This window comes from Chiroxiphia lanceolata, chromosome 5 (genome assembly GCF_009829145.1).
Source record: "Chiroxiphia lanceolata isolate bChiLan1 chromosome 5, bChiLan1.pri, whole genome shotgun sequence".
Taxonomy (NCBI): domain Eukaryota; kingdom Metazoa; phylum Chordata; class Aves; order Passeriformes; family Pipridae; genus Chiroxiphia; species Chiroxiphia lanceolata.
The window spans coordinates 24891204-24910176 of NC_045641.1; the positions used below are offsets into that span (position 1 = coordinate 24891204).

Sequence of the window (18973 nt, forward strand, 5' to 3'; positions counted from 1 at the left end):
TACAAGAGATGCCTCATTAAAACAGCTTCTTCAGCACTGCTCCCTGCTGCTGACGTACTGCCATGTTCTTAATGTCAGCTTTTTTTCTCCCTATCCTGGCTACCAAGGAGGCACATGTTCTAGCAGGTGGAACCAGAGTTTTATTCCTTCAGAGTGGATATCAACAAGGATGTTTTGTTTGAAGTTTTGTCTTGTAACTGAGTACAGTTTAATTGTTCTGACAGAACTCACAAGTAACTCTGTATTCTCAGGGGGTGCAGGTATAGGGAACTTTGTCAATTAAGAGATTTTTAAGAGTTCACTGTTCTGGTTTAAAGGTAAACCGGCAGGGGAAATGAACTCAACTCAAAGGAGAGATTATAAGTCAGAATAACAATTTAATAAAATAATACAATAAATACGATTATACAGACAAACAGTTGGTTTTAACCTACAAAACCCAAATGTATAACCCAGCACCCTGGGGCATGAACAGAGTGGTGTTCGTTGGGCCCCCTGAGTCCAAAGTAAAAGGAGAGGGAAAAACCTGTTGGTGAGAGTGGTGGTCTGCAGTCTTCTTCTGTATCTCATGAGCAGTTAAAAAAGTCACAAGACTCCAAGATTATATATCCTCCAGTTCAGGCAGGAATGCCCAGTACCTCCCTCGGAGTGGGGAGTTCCACAATGGGTGTGAGGACAAGGAGCATCCTCGTATCTCGCAGGCCTCTTAACACCCAGTTTATAGCCTGAGGAGTCAGGCTGCTCTGGGCAGATGGTGTAAATGGTCTATTGATAACAGTTTCTGGGAAATGGAATGGAAGGCTATAGAATACACAGTTTTGGGTTACACCCATACAGTAATGAACTGGTCCCAGCTGTTCTAACTAGGACATTCATCTAGGCCTTAACTCAATCTAGCCACTTCTGTTAGGGATAGTAAGAAGTGCTTCTACAAATACATCAACAGCAAAAGGAGGGGGAAGGAAACCATACATTCTTTGGACGTGGAGGGGAACACAGTCACCAAAGATAAGGAAAAGGCTGAGGTGCTTAATACCTTCTTTGCCTCAGTTTTCAACAGTAAGACAGGTTGTCCTGAGGACAGCTGGCTTCTAGAGCTTGTAGACAGAGCTAAGAAGCTGAATAGCCCCTCTATAATCCAGGAGGAAACAGTTAGCAACCTGCTGAGCCACTTAGATCCCCACAAGTCTATGGGACCAGATGGGATCCACCTAAGGGTGATGAGGGAGCTGCTGAAAGAGCTCGCCAAGCCGCTCTCCATCATTTACCAACAGTCCTGGCTCACTGGGGAGGTCCCAGATGATTGGAAGTTGGTGAATGTCACACCAATCCACAAAAAGGGCTGCAAGAAGGACCCAGGAAACTACAGGCCTGTCAGCCTGACCTCAGTGCCTGGCAAGGTTATGGAGCAGATGATCTTAAGTGCAATCACACAACACCTACAGGATGGGCAAGGGATCAGACCCAGCCAGCACAGGTTTAGGAAGGGCAGGTCCTGTCTGACCAACCTGATCTCCTTTTATGATCAGGTGACCCACCTGGTGGATGAGGGGAAGGCTGTGGATGTGGTCTATCTGGACTTTGACACCGTTTCCACAGCATAGTCCTGGAAAAGCTGGCAGCCCACATCTTGGACAGGGGCACTCTCTGTTGGGTTAAGAACCGGTTGGAGGTCTGGGCCCAGAGAGTGGTGGAGAAGGGGGCTGCATCCAGTTGGCGGCTGGTCACTAGTGGTGTCCCCCAGGGATCAGTGTTGGGCCCAATCCTGTTTAATATCTTTACTGATGATCTGGATGACGGGATTGAGTGTACCATTAGCAAATTTGCAGATGACATCAAGTTCGGGTGGAGTGTTGATCTGCTGGAAGGCAGGAGGGCTCTGCAGAGGGACCTGGACAAGCTGGAGAGATGCTCTGATTCCAACAGGATGAGGTTCAGTAAGGCCAAGTGCCGGGTCCTGCACTTTGGCCACAACAACCCAATGCAGTGCTACAGGCTGGGGACAGAGTGGCTGGAGAACAGCCTGGCAGAAAAAGGACCTGGGGGTACTGATTGACAGGAAGCTGAACATGAGCCAGCAGTGTGCCCAGGTGGCCAAGAAGGCCAGTGGCATCCTGACCTGTATGAGGAACGGTGTGGCCAACAGGTCCAGGGAAGTGATTCTTCCCCTGTACTCAGCACTGGTGAGACCACACCTGGAGTACTGTGTCCAGTCCTGGGCTCCTCAGTTCAGGAACGATATTGAGATGCTGGAGCATGTCCAGAAAAGAGCTACAAGGCTGGTGAAGGGACTGGAGCACAAGTCCTATGAGGAGAGACTGAGGGAGCTGGGATTGTTTAGCCTGGAGAAGAAGAGGCTTAGGGGAGACCTCATCACTCTCTACAACTCCCTGAAAGGAGGTTGTAGCCAGGTGGGGATTGGTCTCTTATCCCAGGCAACCAGCAGCAGGACAAGAGAGCATGGTCTTAAGCTGCGCCAGGGAGGTTTAGGTTGGATATTAGGAAGAAATTCTTTGTGAAGAGAGTAATTAGGCATTGGAATGAGTTACCCAGGGAGGTATTGGATTCACCGTCCCTGGAGGTTTTTAAGATGAAACTGGATGTAGCACTTAGTGCCATGGTCTAGTAACCACGGCAGTGTTGGAGCAAGGGTTGGACTTGATGATCTCAGAGGTCTTTTCCAACCTGGTTGATTCTATGATTCTAAATATTATAAGGCAAGTAACGTGTTCTGATGTTACTGCTTTTCTGAAGCCTCAGGATCATTGGACAGCATCCTGGTGTGGGATTTATATGAATCCTGAAGCCCCTATTGACAGGAATTTTGTTCTTAAAGGAGATACTTGTGGCTTCTTCTCATCCCTGTATGAGCTGCTGTGTTGGTCATGATTGCATTAAACTGCAAATCTGACTGAGCATGTGTTCATATTCATCATCTCCTTTGATGTTGTAGTCATTGCTTTCTTTTTGTCCAGGGGCCACTGGGGGAAGGGAATAGAATTGTGGAGTTTAGTGAATGACTAAACCTTACAGTTCCTTCTCCAAAGATGTGTAATTTCACTCAAAATGATAGCTTCTCTTTCAGTGTTTTAACATGTTTGAGGCTCCCTATTTTAAAGACAAACTGAAAGTTTTGAACAAACTGAAATAGCCACCTGGATCAGCTGCTTCTGCACAGGAAAATAAAACAATTCCTGTAGATATTGCCTCTTAACTCTGCAACAGCAGAAAACAGTTCCTGGAAAATAAGTCATGCTTTGTGCATGGACATAAATTAATTAGTGAGTCTTCAACTGAGAAGTTAAAAAATTATGTAATGCTCCTGGCTTAGTAGCACTTCATAAGTTATCCTAAATTCTTGATGCAATCTAGTTTTAGAGCTCTGCTAACAGTTTCTCCCCACGCTGCTGATAGAACAAATCTAATCTGTTCCCTCGTAACTCCAGAGTTGAAAGTTTTTACTGTGATGGCAGACCTTCAGCTAACAGCCAGCTATTTTAAATAGCCTGGATCTTATTACTACAAAGATTAATGATGACCTCTGATGGATGCCTCTGAACCAAGCTGCTTTGTATCCAGAGAACTGGGGAGAAATCCTGTCACTATCATGATACGCTTTCCTCCATCAAACAATATCAGAAAGATGTTTTCCTCTGTAATATCTTTATCTGTATTCTACAACAGAGCCTAAACAATGAGTCTTTCAAGCTGAAATCCTTGCATTCCTTAAGCTTATAAACTGTTCCATATTGAGACAAATCTCTTCAATATATTGGGACTTGTCTCTTTAACATTTGATGGGTTTTGTCTGATTCTGCACTACTCATGACACTCAAATTTATTTATTTTTTTAAACATCTCTTGTAAGATAGAAACAGAAGTGATTTTATGCCTAGGTGCATTTAGGACTAAAAAGCTTTCTTTCTCAAATTTTATTTAATTTAGAATAAGAGAAGTCAGCACCCTGTTCTGGATTTGAGAATAAATGAAATGTATAATGAAAAGTTGACACATCAAAATTCAAAATATAATCCAGAAATTTAACTATATATATTAGATAATTACCTGGTCTATGTGCTTCCATATCACAGTTCAGAACTGTAACTCCTCTGCTCCGTGTCCCTGCAATAAAGCATTTAATATTTGACAGAAATGTGTCAGGTTATTAAAATTAGTGGCCACTTGGGCAAGGTGGCAAGGATGTAAGAGTTCATGCATAGCTTCACTGGTTTTATCTGAGTGGTATATCATCTTTCAGGTGTTGAGGCAATCAGTTATTCACCTCTTGTGTTGTTCATGCTGGAATGTGAGTTTGGGGCTTGGATTTTCAGGGCTTGCTTTTTATCTATTTAAATAAAGAATAAAATAGATGTTGATGTAGCTAAAATTAAAATCAAGAGTGCACAGTCTGTTTTACAGATATAAGCAAGTTCTTGCACAACACTTGTGCATTCTTAAATATATGACCACTTCACAATAATATTCATGTAATTTGGACTACAGAGCATCATTGAACCAACACTGACTTAAAAACTTGCTTATCCATAAAGAAGGGCTTGTCATACTGTGATTGTCCCATGCATGTCTGCTTTCTGAAATAGTCTGGACTGGTCTATCAACTTCCTGTCTCTTAAGTTCCACACCTTTTACCTTGATAACTGCTGTGGTGGTGGAAGGCTTTATCTGTGGTGATATTTATCACATTCTTTACTTCCTGAACTGTGTTTTCAAGATATGATGGCCCTCAGTCAGTGATCCATTTGCAGAAGAACAAAGTACATCTTCCTGATATGCTGATCAGAAAGCTGCATCCTGATTTGCTGGTTTCAGGAATGAGAAGGTGGAGTCAAAAGCACACCCAGTCTTCATAAGAGTTCTTACTTTAAGTTTACTATTCAAGAGTAACTACCATTTTATAAATCAGCTTACATATACATAAGATAACTCCTGTAATGCTTTGTAAGCATTAAGAAAATACTGGTTCATATCAGATAGGGCTCCACAAGGCAAACGTGAGAGCTAATGAATTGAGCAAACTTACAGCTTGACGTAAGTAAAGCAAATAATTTCTAGGAAACCCAGACCTTTCTCTCTTAAGGCTGCTAATGATATTTGCTAAAAAGACTTCAGTGCATTTTGTTCAGGTACCCATGATAACCTGCTGGAAACTCAAAAGTTCTTGACACCTGTACTTAAATTCCCCATAAATCTTGTTGGGATTTTACCTTACCGAAGAATTTACCTGTCTGTACACTTACAGTTTTAAAATGGTGAAAGACACACTTGTGAGCCCACAGTTATTTGTTAGCTGTGATTGGTGGACAACCCGGAGGACAGTTTTATGCAGTCACAATGAACACTGGGTGTCACAAATGATAGTCTCAGAATAAAACAAGCATTTCTCCAGGCACTATCTTTTTCTTAGAGTTTTGATCTGATGTGTGTTGTCAGCTGTTCATTCAAAATTCTTTCTGCAGTAATTGCAGAAATCTGGGACACTCTGAATACTAACATCTTATAGATTTCTGAGGCTGCAGAAGGGAGCTTCAGGACCTCAGACCATCAGTGAGAGTCCTATATGTCCTAGCATTGGAGACTCTGGGATCCTTGCAGTCTCACATTCCTGAGTGGTCTACTCTCGCTGAATCCAGGTACTCAGCTGAAAAGTTAGGAACAAAGTCATACTTGGAGCTGGCATTATGAGGTTTTTCACTTTTCTGGAGGAGAATCTTAGGGCTACTAGCACTAGAAGTCCTGTCAGATGAGCAAGGAAAAGTATTGAATGTGCCACAGAAGCATTTCCCTTTAAACAAAAGGACTATATTTTTAATTTACTTAAGTGTTCTGCAAGAAAACTCTCAACCTAGGATTTAAATATGACTTAAAATTTAATCTGAGATACTTGATGAATAGCACAGCTGACAGTGTTTTCTATATCAGGCATTACTTGGAGAATTTTACGTACTAGTGTTTGGTTTTTTGGGTTTTTTTTAGGAAAATCGTGATTTTCTTCAGTTAAAAAAGACCACTTTCTGTAAAATTCTCCAACTGATGCTGATTTGATAGTTTCTTCTCTTTCTGAGATAATGCTTTATCACCATTATGATGATTCATTATTTTGCTGTCCGAGATGACTCTGATGATTCTGAAATAGATAAGCTTAGCATCCTAACAACACAGGGGTACTTATACAAGCTGCTATTAATTTTTCTTAATAAACCCTGTACAGATTTTCTGAGTATCCTGTGCAATATCAATTTGGCAATTGCTCAGCTCTTGTAATTCTGTTCTGCATCAAGTATTTTTTGTGGTTTTATTTTTCCTTTGGCAATTACATACGTTTAATTGGTTGTAATAACTTTGGCTCTTAATAATTAGAAGCTCATGTAATAAATGATACTGTACTGTTATGTCTAAAAAGTATTAAAAGTATATTGTATTTGGAACTACTCTTTAAATTTAGATTGGCATTACAAATCCCGGAGATCAAGAGAAACTCCTAGGTGCTATTAACGAGCTGCAAGTGGATGAAAAAAGAATTGAAGACTTCTCTGAAATTTTGAAGTTGGAATTGAGGTATTAACTGTATATATGAGGAAATGAAAGTGAAATATTAACTGTTTAAGGTGACTGCATTATTTTCTGCTGCTCAAAGGTAAAATTCTCTCACACCTTATCCCATGCATAGCATTCATAAGAATATACTAGTTAGTGGATTATGAGAGCTGGTGGTAGGTGTGTTTTTTATAAAGAACATTGGAAGCATAGACAAGGCAGGCTCTGTTAGTCTTGCAATCAAATTTTTCTGATTGTAAGGTACAATAAAAAGATGTGTGGGAAGGAGAGATGCATATAATTTCTGCATAGGGCTTTAATTTTGAACTGATAAATTAAATGTTGTACATGTGTATCTTAAATCATACGTGTTATTTCCGTATAGATTCAGGACTTTCTTGTTGTTTTTCTCTTCCACTGGAAGCAGTTTTAACTGGCTTCTAAAATACCTCATTTTTTTATCTTACAAATTAAGCACTTCAGAAGTTGTTGGGTTTTTTTCCTTATCATAGATTATATGTATCAGTAGATTTATAAGGAAACTTTTTTTAAGGAAGTGTTACTCCTTCAAATTTCCATTTCAACTTGATATTTTTTGCCATTATAGTCTTTAAGCATCACCTCTGCAATACCCGTCATACTTTTAGCATAGTATTGTGCAGTACCATGGAAGCCAGGCCTGAGCTGAGAGGTACATTGCTCAGCAACATTATTAAACTTAATCAGTTCTCTAAGCACTGAGTGCTCTCTAGAGCACTCCACATCCAGCACAAAAGGAAAAATTAAGGATATAGTAAGTACAAAAGGAGTATTAGGATTTCTTAAACCTCTTACCCTTTACGTGTAAATATATTTTTTTCCAGAAGACACACCTCGGCTTTAGTTTAGATTCTGTGCTCATATCTTTCCTCTTCTTACTTCACAGAACTATGGAACAATAGCTACTGAAAATAGGATTAGACAATAAGGGTTGAGTTCCTCTTTAATGTGTGTTTATCTCTCTCTTGACTAGTGACCTGTCAGTTGTGCTGCTACTCTCTTAGATATTCTTTCCCTCTCCAAAACACTGGGGAGCACTGTTGTATTATTTAGGTGCTATGAGGCTAGACTCTGTTAGTTATGTTGTTCACTGAACCAAAGAACGTGCTTGGGTTCAAATTCAGTCTGTACATGTCACCATGTTTTGGAGCCAGCTGAATCACACTGCAGCTGTGCATTAGCTGAGAGAGTTGGGATTGTTCAGCCTGGAGAAGAGAAGGGTCCAGGGAGACCTTAGAGAGGTCTACAGAGGGGGCCTTCAAGAGTAGTGGAGAAGGACTTTTTACAAGGGCATGTAGCAATAGGACAAGGGGGAATGGCTTTGAACTGATGGAGGGCAGTTAGATTAGATATAAGGCTGGTGAGACACTGGAACAAGTTGCCCAGAGAAGCTGTGGATGCCCCATTCCTGGTGGTGTGTTGCAGGGGCACATTAGATGGGGCTTCAAGCAAGGTGTCCCTGCCCAATGCAGAGGGATTGGAACGAGATGATCTCCAAGATGCCTTCCAACCCAAACCATTCTATGATTCTGTGATTCTCCATCAAAACTAGTGGGTATTTTCAGAAGAGGACCCAGGTGCAAGCTTGTGCTGTAAGACTGAAGAACTGAAGTTCCAGCATGCAAGAACTAACTAACTAAATAAATAAATAAACCAATATGATATTGATACACCATAAATAACTTTAACAGCATCTGAGCCATTCCTATTAAAATAGAGACTTTTAAGGGGACTTTTCTCAGTTTAAGATTTATCCATTTTTAAGTTAAAATGTGTGGGTTTTTTAGATTGTTCCGTAATAGTGTTCAATATACACGTTCAAACAGAGCAGCTTAAAAATTTGAACAGAGGGAACAAGTGGAGAAATACAAAAATTATCCATTCACTGCATGTGTGGCCAAATACAATAAATACCCAAATGTTATCTGGTGCAGTCTCACACGCCAGTTACATATGTAATTCCTAGTACAGTGTGGGTTAGATCATAGGAAGTTCTCTAAACCAGAAAATAATTGATTGATTGAAGATGGAAGTACACAAATATGACAGCATTTCAATTATGGCAAGGACTGCATAGTTTTTTAGAAAATAGCTTGACATGTATTCTAGGAATCTGACCTTGAGACTAAAATCATAGGCTATGTTTACATGCTATTATATAAAGATTTTACTTCCCACTTGTTCAAAGTCATTCTGTGAGAAGGAAATCAGTCATTAGGTCATAGAAAAACTAACATAGTAGAAAATGTTGAACTGATTGATTATAAACTCAGAGAGTATCTAGTACTGTTTAGCCACTGATGTTTTGACAGCCATTAATTCCTTTTAAAAGTGATAATTTTTTGGAAACATTTCTAAATATAAGAACAAATCACTGCAATGGGTATAAAATTATATGAAATGGGCTAGAGGGGGGGTTAAACTGTTAAGAAGTAAAGTGGTATGAAAAGAATAAATGTATTTCTTTCTTTCTTTCTTTCCCCTCCCAAATTGAAGCCCATGACACTCTTTATATTTGCTGAGAATCCTTCCAGAATTCAAAAAAATAATTTCCTTTATGATGAAACACAGAAGGTGCCATAGCTGATCCCAGACAGCTGAAAAGTTATCTTTCTCAGTAGAAGGAAATGTTTGTGATTATGGCTTGACTGTAGTAATGTGAGAGAAACTTTGAGACTATCTCCAGATGTTTAGCGTTTGGGTTTTTACTCAAAATACAGTTCAGTTACATTGTTCTGAAACAAATAATAGTTTATTTTGTAAAGATGTACTAATGGGCATTCTTACTTCCCCATCTTCATGAAAACCATGAGCAGTCTTGGTTTTAAACCTCCAGCATACCTACTAATGCATCTAGATATTTCTGTTTTAAATGTTAAAGTCTTAACAGTTCAGCACTGTTGCAAATCACAGACGTCCTGAGCAGTGGTTGAAACTTTACTCACTAATGATCCTGTGCCAAAGTTGAAGGAAAGCCTTCTATGACACTCTATGGGCTAAATTCCATCTCTGTTTAGATACTTGCACTGCACTGACACGTAGCTTAGTTTACTGGTTTGGCAAATTTCATGGATACCTTTTTGCCCTCAGAAGCAAGTAAGATGGTGTGTAAGCATGTTGCATTTAGGTTTAATAGCAGATTGCCTAGGGAATAGAGGAGTGTTGGGATCTGAATAGTTTATTCTGATCCTATGGATCTGCAGAGAGGAAGTTCTGCAGTAGAAATGTATAAATAATTATCTCTTGTTTGGCTCTACCTGTTATTCACCAAATGGCTCAGAGCTAATGGAAACTTTTCTACTGGAAATATAGGCACTTCTCAGGAGTTTTTCAGGGTTTGAGAGGTCACTCTGTAAAAACAATTGGATGATCTTCCTTGCCCTCTTTACCTCTTCGTGGTCAATAGCAAAAAATTTCTGACCAGCACCATGACTTACAACTAAAATTCTCTGACGCTTTGAGTAACATTGAGTCAGTGTCACGTGGAACCTCTAGAATCCTAATGTTGAAATTAATCCCTTTTCTCCACTCTTTGAAAATTAGTTTGATCAGAGTTGTCTTCCTGTTTGTATTTGAGCACCAAGTATAAATGTTCTTCCAAATAGGTAACATCAGATATTTTAGACCTTTGAGGTATATGTTTCCAGATCCAAGGGCCAAGCCAGTATTATTGAATTCTTATCTTATTGCACTGTGCTGGAGACTAAATGACTCTAAACCTATTCATTTCAGTCTTAGCTCTAAATGTAGAAAGCAGGTTTTTTTCCTCCCATATCTGCCTCAAAAATGTAAGCTGTAGGTCAGAAATATCGATATGTAGCATAAAATTGAGTACAAGTTCTCTCTTTTTGGTGTTGCAAGACTTGGATTTGTGCACACACACACACAGGAAAATAGAGTGTTGCAGTTATTATGCATAGTGAGTTACAAAATTACGCACATGCAATGAAATGTTGCAATTGATAATACAGGCTTGATGAGAGTTAGAAGTGGAGGGTTAATAGAATGTTTCTGAAAAGCTTTTGGGTGACACTTTTTCAGCTTTTAGTGTGTCTTACCTAGCTAAATATTCCAAGTAACTTAATAATTTATCGTCCTTCCAAAAAAAAGGGGGGAAGAGGGGAGAAACAGAACAAACAAGGAAAAAGAAAACTTGCTAAGATATTAAAAGTAGTCTTTAACTACTCTGTTAAAATGACATTGAGGTTTTTTTGTATGTGATGAAACTGCATTTCTGACACACTAGCCAGAGTTGGAAATGCATACGTAATATTTGGCTTGCAAAAGGTGCAGCATTTTGACAAATAACAAAATATTGCTTTATTTTTGTAGTGAAGATGAATTCTACAAGTTTCTTCAGAAGCTGAATAAAGAGTGTAGTAAGCTGATCATTCCTGTGCAGACCATGAATAAGCATTTCTCAAAATTCGCACAAGGTATTAAACTAAAGAAGAGAAGATTGATTTAGAATCTGTTAATCTATTTTTTAAATTGAACCTATGAACACTTATCACTGTCTTGGTTTTTATATAGCTATATAGAACTCTCCAGTGCTCTTTCTATAAAGGACACTTTTAAAAAATAATTTATTTCAAAGAGGTTAAGCCACCCAATTAAAGGAGATAAATTTGTTTCTTTATGTTTCTGCTGATAGGAGAGTTAATGTGACAAAGTTTCCAAGAAACACTGCTAAAGAGTAGTAGATTATGTTGTGCATAAATCGTACAATTAAAAGCCAGTATAAATGCAGTTATAAACGTTTTCTGCACTATCTTTTATGATACGTTAACTGAAGAATATTAAAACTATAATCTAAAATTATGTATTATGGCAAATACTGTAACTGTTAACAGATGGTACTGCAGTGGGCACCGACTGAACTTACATTGAACTCTGCAAAGATTGGTTTGCAGTGTTAAGAATCTGGGGAGAAGAAGTTGCCAAACTGAAGGACCTGGTAGTGAAGGTGAGTGTGTGTGGGTAAGGCTGTTAAATACTGTGTACAGGTTTCTAATGCAACCTCAGATGTGACACCATCAGGGAACTGTTTCATACGTGGTCTACCACAGGCTCTTATCCTTAGCTTGGGCTGCATCCACCTTTTCCCAGACAGAATGAGAAATAATCTGGAATATTCCACAGCAGTGTAGAGAGCCTCCAAAGGAAGGCACGATCTACCTTTTTCTTTCTCCCTCAGGAAGGGAAATAGTGGAATGTGTCCCTGCACTATTGGGCACCATTGTGGCATAAACGCTACACTGAATAGTGACACTCTTTTTAATTAAGGAATCTTTTGTTTTGGAATTATTGACTTACAAGGAAGATACTAAGGTTTTATAGATTGAATGGGGAGGCATCCCAGATAAGTCTGTGGAGTGACAAAAGAAGAGGGTGGGAGAGGTCAAGGCTAGATGTTAGCACCATATCAGTCATTCTCAACCAACACAGTGACACACTCTTGTCAGATGGGGTCATTTTAAGTAATAGGGTAGTAAAAGGAACGGCCGCTGCGGTAGAGTAAATGGAGCATCAGTGTCAGAAAGGAATCTGTTGCTGAACGAAGCCATGTGGAACTCAGACCTTGAGTATAATGCTACTAATGCAATTTCCTGTAGTTTAAGTAAATTTAATGTAATATAACAGCCTTCTCCCAATAATCACTTAACACCAAATATATTAAGAGGGAGAGATTGTGGCAAAACACTTATTAGCCATTTGTTTCATTTTTTGCATATGCAATAATCAGTTGTGTATATATTGGCCTCCTGTGTGTGTGCAGGCTAGTTATAAGGGGCTGGGGAGAGATCTGAGTTAGGTGCCACTTGACGTTGCTTTTATCTGTGCCTAAGGTTTTATAGCTGTCAAGATGAAGCATAATGTCTTTGTATCCAGTGAAACAGCCTTCTAATTGCTAAAAATACCATTCTGTTTTTAAAATCCCTATTGTGTTTATGAATTTCAATTATGAAGGCTTTAATACAAAACATTTTGTGCTACTTAGTTATGATGGACACTTTGGAATGTAGAGCACCCAAATGTTTATTATGAAAAGTGCAAATTTAAGTGGAACAGTTAAACCACTTATATAAAATGTTTGTATAAATTCCCTTAAAGTCTTCAGTATTGTTTTCTAAGCTTAGTCATTACAAGACTTTGTCAGCAGTACATGTCTGTAGCATATAATTTTTGAAAGTGCAGTAAATAGGATGGCCTTCTAAGCATTATGAAGTAAGGTAGGAAATCAGAACCTAACCCTGCTGTCCTTCATGACAAGGCTCTACTCAGCTTCAACATGTATTTGAGCAGGCACTTGTAAGGTACTTTCCATGGTCCCTTTAATTTCGACAAAGGCTAATGTGTTACTATTTAACTTGCTCTTTTAATAAACAGTTGTTTTAGTAATTAAATGGCAAAAGTTCTGGTTTAAAACATTTGACTGTTGGAGTTCAGTTGTTTTGTTACTAGGTTTTTGTAGCATCTATTAGCCGTGTTTTATTCCTGAGTAATTAAGTTGTAAATGAACAGTTTGTTTTTCTAATATATTACAGAATGATTGAGTATTAGATAAGATAAAGGTTTACACACTCATCTATGTCAGTTGAAGTAGGACAGAGATAGAAAGAAATAATATCAATCCTAGATGCATGCGAATTCTTAGGACTGGGTACTTATAACCCACTTAATAAATACTTCATAAACTTTCACACTAACACTTTTTTTGTTGTGCTTTTTATGTGAACTTAACATCTGCCTCAGCATGAACAGAAGAATGAACCCAACCAAGTGAAACTTCCAAAAAAGCAGCCACCTTGGAAAAAAGATTAGTAAAGATGGGAGGAATAACATTGCTTGGATTTGGATTTTTCTTCTTGATAACTAAATTAGTGGTAAAGAAAACCTGAATTTAAGTTTAGTGCTGTTTCTCATCATATCTGTAGTAGTATCAAGTATGTACTCTCGATCTAGAAATAAAGTTATTAAAAATTAAAACTGTTACTTAAGAGTACCTTATACATTTATTTTGAAAATTTTTTGTATGCAATGTAGGTCTAAAATCCTGTCAAAGCTGCTTTTCTTTTTGGCTTAAAGTTGTGATTATTGCTTACTAATTACTAGTTTCACTTTTTTACTTTTAGCTGTTCAGAGATGAACATAAGCAAATTCTTCTGATTATATCACGTTTGTATTTAAATTATAATGCAGATATGTTTTGGGGGTTGGGAGGGTTTTAAAATATTTTAAGTATCATATTCAATGTTATGTTGATAAAGATCTTTTCTCTTGCAGAGAGATATACTTTTTTTTTTTCTTTTCACAATCAAGAGGACTGTGGAGATCTTTTTACACATTGCCTAAAAAGTAATTTCCCACTGAACTATGATATTCAAATTATGCCTGAAATCTGTTTCCTTAGGGATACTCACTTCTATTAAGAGTTTCATTACGTCTATTAAAAGGATTATAACAGTGCTTTGCTGTAAGAATGCAGGCAACTTAGAAGGCATAGCAGCGTGTTTTTTCTTGGTCTGGTCTTTCACTACGAATTTTTTCTTAATATTTTGTCCACTTAAAAAGGTGTTTGTAATCCCAGAATGAAGCATTAATAACTGGTTTTGATCTGCTCTACCAAAACAGCTATGTTGGAAAAAGGGGAATTGGTGTAAGTGAATTCAAATCAGTTATGTTTTTGCAGACTTCAACAAACATCTTTAAAATGCAAAATATTTTGGAAGGGACTTTATTCTGTCAAAATGAAACAAAAGGAGTCTAAAAAAACATAAACCTGGATGGGTGTGTTACACTTTAGGTCTCTCAGTTTCAGAAATGTTGTGTGGAATCTTAGTTTTTGTATTCCCTCCAGAGACCAGTAAGGAGAAGATAAAAACTTGAGTGCTATTCCAATTGCTGTAACTGCAGTTTTCTGCTTTTTATTTTACTGCATTGAGTGTTAGTATGTTTCCTTGTTACTGCAGTTGTGTTTACCTCCTTTCCTCACAGGTTTGTCTTTCAATGCAAGGAAAATCCTATGGAGTGATGAGGCTAGAGTAAAAAGAACATAAGTTAGGATTTTTTTTCTGTTCTGCTCTCTGTTTTGGGTGGGGGGATAAGCTGTATTCACCACCACCATCTGCCAGCAGAAGTGGAAGTGAACATACTATCAGCCTGAACAAATGAAGTATAAAAAGGAAATGTTTGAAAAATAGTCCTCTGTTTCTTCATATACTTTAGAATTAATCCTAAACTAATAAGATACATATTGCGAAAGGAAGAACCTTTTATATATGCACCACTCTTTCTCTGATTAGCTCAAAATACAGTTCAAATGCAGTTGCCCAGCAAAGGATGGCTCACAGGTGTTACTAGAACTTTGACAGCTAATGTCTTTTGGGTGTTCCGTTGCATGAAGTTGTTGGGGTTTTGGGGGGGGTGGATAGTGGAGGGGGGAATAGGTAGCCATGTTGCTCAGACTATGTTTCCAACATGTACTTTTTTATTAAAGTGGAATTATTTCAACCACTAGTAAGATTTCTGTGATGCTGCACTAGAAGAGATTCTGCTACTTAGCCCTTACTTCTCCACTTCTGTGACAATTTGCATTAACAAAGCCAGTGCAAAGGACACTGAACAAAGCTTCATTTCAAGAGATGTGTTTCCTGTCACTGGTAGATCTTGATATTTGAAACAGTAAAAATTTAAACTATTTTTTTCCGTGAACTTTAAGTAAAGATCTGGTCATATGGAGGGTTTTTAAGCTAAACTTGGAGGTCTTGCCATTGAACAGAAATCTGCTCCAGAAAAGTTTTATCAGTGTTTAACTAAATTATTATGCCTTTGGTGTAAAATACTTATGAGGGAAAAAATAATGCATGATAGTGCTGATAATTGTTTTCTAATTTGAGAGTTACAATAAAATATTCTTTCAGAAATGAGTCAGAGGTCTGAACTCTAGGAGAAGACCTCCAAAACACATTTGGAAGAAGATGGTCCTTTTAAATTATCTTACGGATCACCTGTTTCAGATGCTTATAGCCATGACCCCAAACACACATGTGAGCATCATTTGGGTAACATAGGCTTTGTGCCAGCAGCATTCCTGGTATTGTGCACTGTTCAAAACTACATAAACCACTCACAAGAAGTAGGGTCTTGGAGTAACCACTTTAAGTGTATTGTTAATTGGTCAATCAGGAACTGCATTGCATGAAGAGGACATGCTAAGACCTAAATGAGCACAGATTATTTTGACTTAGCATATAATAAAAAAGATTAAATTGTATTTATTTCCTTGGATTCCAGACTCAGGTTTAAAACAATGAGTTTCAAGATCCTTTATTCACTTGCATGTTGTTGCAGTGCCTCTTTCAAATTGTCTGACAAGGTATTGCAATATGGTGGAGATAGGGCAGGGAGCAAAGAAAAAAGATTCCTTCAACATCTGGCCCTTGAGCTACACTGTTAAAATTCTCACCCTCACCAGCACTGAGGGAGCCTTCAGATGAAAATGCCCCTGCTGAGAGACCTCCTTCTGTAAGTCATCAAATTGAAGTCATTATCCCCGAACAGTAAGAATACAATGATTTGCACATCTATGAGGGGATTGGAGGAGAATGCTAAAGAGCTTTGCATGTATTAGGCAAGTAAGATGCGCAGCCCTGCTGGTATTGTTCTGTTCTTACAGTAGTGCAATTGAGGTGTGGAGGATTGAGTGAATTGGACCTGGGGCCAAATCGTGTGGATACCTAGGATAATGATGCAGCAGGTTCCTACTTGCAATGCCATTGGATACCTAACTTGTCTTGATACGGATGACTATTTATACAATGGTCTTTTCTGAATCTTTAAACTGTTATGTAAAATGAGGGCCTTGAGTCATCCTGTGAAGATCTGAAAGAACCTAAAGAATTTTTTTTTCTAATTTTCCTGTCCAAGATACTCTGTGATTTGTATGTGTTGTGTCTCTCTTCCTATGCTTTGGGATTTGCCCTGTTCTTTAAATTTGACTTGTGGAGTACATAGAGCCTGTCAAAAAGCATTGCCCAGTTATTCCTGTTGGCTACCAATTGCAAGTAATAAGAGTAGTTTGGGGTATGTGTAATTCTTAAATTGAGAAAGAGTGATTTTTTTTTTATCACATTCTCCATTTACTTAAGCACATGTTGGTTTTTCTTCTTTTATTTCATCCAAGTGCTGTGTTGAGGACAAGACTAAAAATGTGCAGTTTATTATTTTTTGTCTGTCACCTTTGAAACCACTTCAAGTGTTCCCCAAGCTGTCACTTGCTCATAAGTGTGAATAGGTGTTTGCTTACATTTGCCTTCTCTGTTCCAGCAGTTCTGCAAAAGCTACAGGTTGTCTTTCCCAGATAAAGTTGCGGTGTTAATAGTAAAGCACTACAAATGTTGCTTTGGATCTTTATGTACCAATAAGAAGCCATGAAGGTCTAACAGGTATCATAACTGCAGGCTTCTGCCTTTAAAGGCATGTACTGTCATTTCTTTTTTCTGGAGGCATGATGGAAGTGTATATTTGAAAACTTACATTTCCCTATTCTAGAAATAGGAATTTCCAGGTAATGGGCTCTGAATTGTTAAGCAGTGAGATATGAAAAGGGGTATTACTGACATAAATTAATAATGTGATGTGTATCCTTAACAGATTTAATAGCAGTTAAATTACTTCAAATTTTTATCGTGATTCAAAGGGTGGTTTCATATAATATAGAGTCGTAGTCCCTGAAAGTGGGACTTACCAGGGATCCCTCTGGGTAAGGATTTTCAATTCTTTTAAGCTGTGCTACTGGCAGTGATATATATGGGAAGATGTATTCTACTTAAGAGTTTAGTAGGGTTTTTTTCTTACTAATTTTTCTCAGATGAGCCTTCCATGCCTTCAGCTTTACTGAAAACAGTCTTTATTCGAATGTAGAAATACAGGTTTAGCTACATTATTTTCACTATGTATTGAGAAATCTCAGCTTGATTTCATAAGGTATGCAGAGAATTGGCTTTCAGTGTTCTGGCTACTCTGCTGTCACCTGCGTTGCACCTGTATGGCATGATTTCTTAACTGGATGAGAAACTGTGTGCACATAATACTTGTTGAAGGCACAGCTTTCTAGATCCAGTCTGTGCTTGCAGCAAGGGAGGCCGGCAGCCTCTCCAGGGCTGTGTCAGGAACCAGCACACCCTCACATGAGACAGTCCTCCACGAACTTCTTCAACATGAGCCCTTCTCACAGGCTGCAGTTCTTCACAAGCTGCTCCAGCCTGGTTCCCTCACATGGGGCGCAGTCCTTCAGGAACACTGTTTCAGTGTGGGTCTCCCACAGGTCACAAGTCCTGCCATGAGCCTGCTCCAGCGTGGACTTCCCATTGGGTCACAACATTCTTCAAGTATCCACCTACCCTGGCGTGGGGTCCTCCATGGGCTGCAGGTGTATCTCTGCTCCACCACAGACCTTCGTGGGCTGCGGGGGCACAGTTGCCTCATCATCATCTGCACCATGGTCTGCATGGAATCTCTGTTCTGACAGCTGGAGCACCTCCTCCCCCTTGTTTTTCACTGACCTGGGTGTCTACACAGCTATTCCTCTCACATAGTCTAACTCTCTGTTTGGCTGCAATTGCTGTTACATAGAGGTTTTTTCCCATTACTAAATAATTATCCCAGAGGTGTTGCCACCATCACTGATAGGCTTGGCCTTGGCCAGTGGCAGGTCTGTCTTAGAGCTGGGCTGGCATTGGCTCTGTCAGACCTATGGGAAGCTTCTGGCATTTTCTCACAGAAACCTCCCCTGTAATGTCCCTACTACCTAAATCTGGCCATGAAAACCAAATATGGTTCTCCAGTCCTCCTTCCAACCTTGCTGTTCTGCCGTTTATAATGAAAGAGTGGTTGATAAAAATAATGGATCCAAGGTGAATTTGTGTAGGACCAGCACAAAATAGAGCTTGGAGAAGGAATCTGAACAGCAGTAAAGCTGGAATGCAGATGTGGTAGATGGGTTATGGAGAAGAAAAGGACATCATTGATGAGTTGCTGGTGCAGTTGTTGTTACAGGTAAAGGAGCTCCAGTTGGTACAGAAGGGTATCTAGAAATTCTAATAGGTCACCTTTTTACTGCAAGCCTGAGAAGGCTGGTAGCAGCGAGGACTGTAGCCTCTGCTTGCAGGGATCTAAAACACTGCTGGAATTTGCTGTCCTCTCACTGGCATTTCTGTGCTCTGGTAATTGATTCAAGGTATATCGTAAACTTAAGAAATAAGTTGGCTAGCAGCTAAAATTGGAATGTGTTTATACACTGGTAATACTTTATCAAATAGATACTGAGTGCTTATCTGTTGCTTTTAGGAGTTAGTAGGAGCTGTGGTTGCCTCTG

At 38.8% G+C, this 18973-nt stretch overlaps 1 protein-coding gene and 1 long non-coding RNA gene across 2 annotated transcripts in view; one reads left to right on the forward strand and one right to left on the reverse strand.

Moving 5' to 3' along the window:
* ASZ1 (ankyrin repeat, SAM and basic leucine zipper domain containing 1) overlaps positions 1 to 13578 on the forward strand; it is a 38747-nt gene extending 25169 nt beyond the window's left edge. The window contains 7 exon segments of the mRNA XM_032688682.1: positions 6464 to 6576; positions 10927 to 11013; positions 11015 to 11030; positions 11448 to 11472; positions 11475 to 11560; positions 13351 to 13396; positions 13399 to 13578. Of these exon segments, the coding sequence (XP_032544573.1) occupies positions 6464 to 6576; positions 10927 to 11013; positions 11015 to 11030; positions 11448 to 11472; positions 11475 to 11560; positions 13351 to 13396; positions 13399 to 13496 (471 nt within the window). The 3' untranslated portion in view covers positions 13497 to 13578.
* On the reverse strand, positions 536 to 17865 carry LOC116787247. Its single transcript, XR_004357229.1, has 3 exons — positions 17787 to 17865; positions 4642 to 4650; positions 536 to 546 (listed from the first exon to the last, which is right to left on the reverse strand). It is a non-coding gene; the product is annotated as an uncharacterized LOC116787247 (long non-coding RNA).
* Positions 17866 to 18973: the final 1108 nt, after the last annotated feature.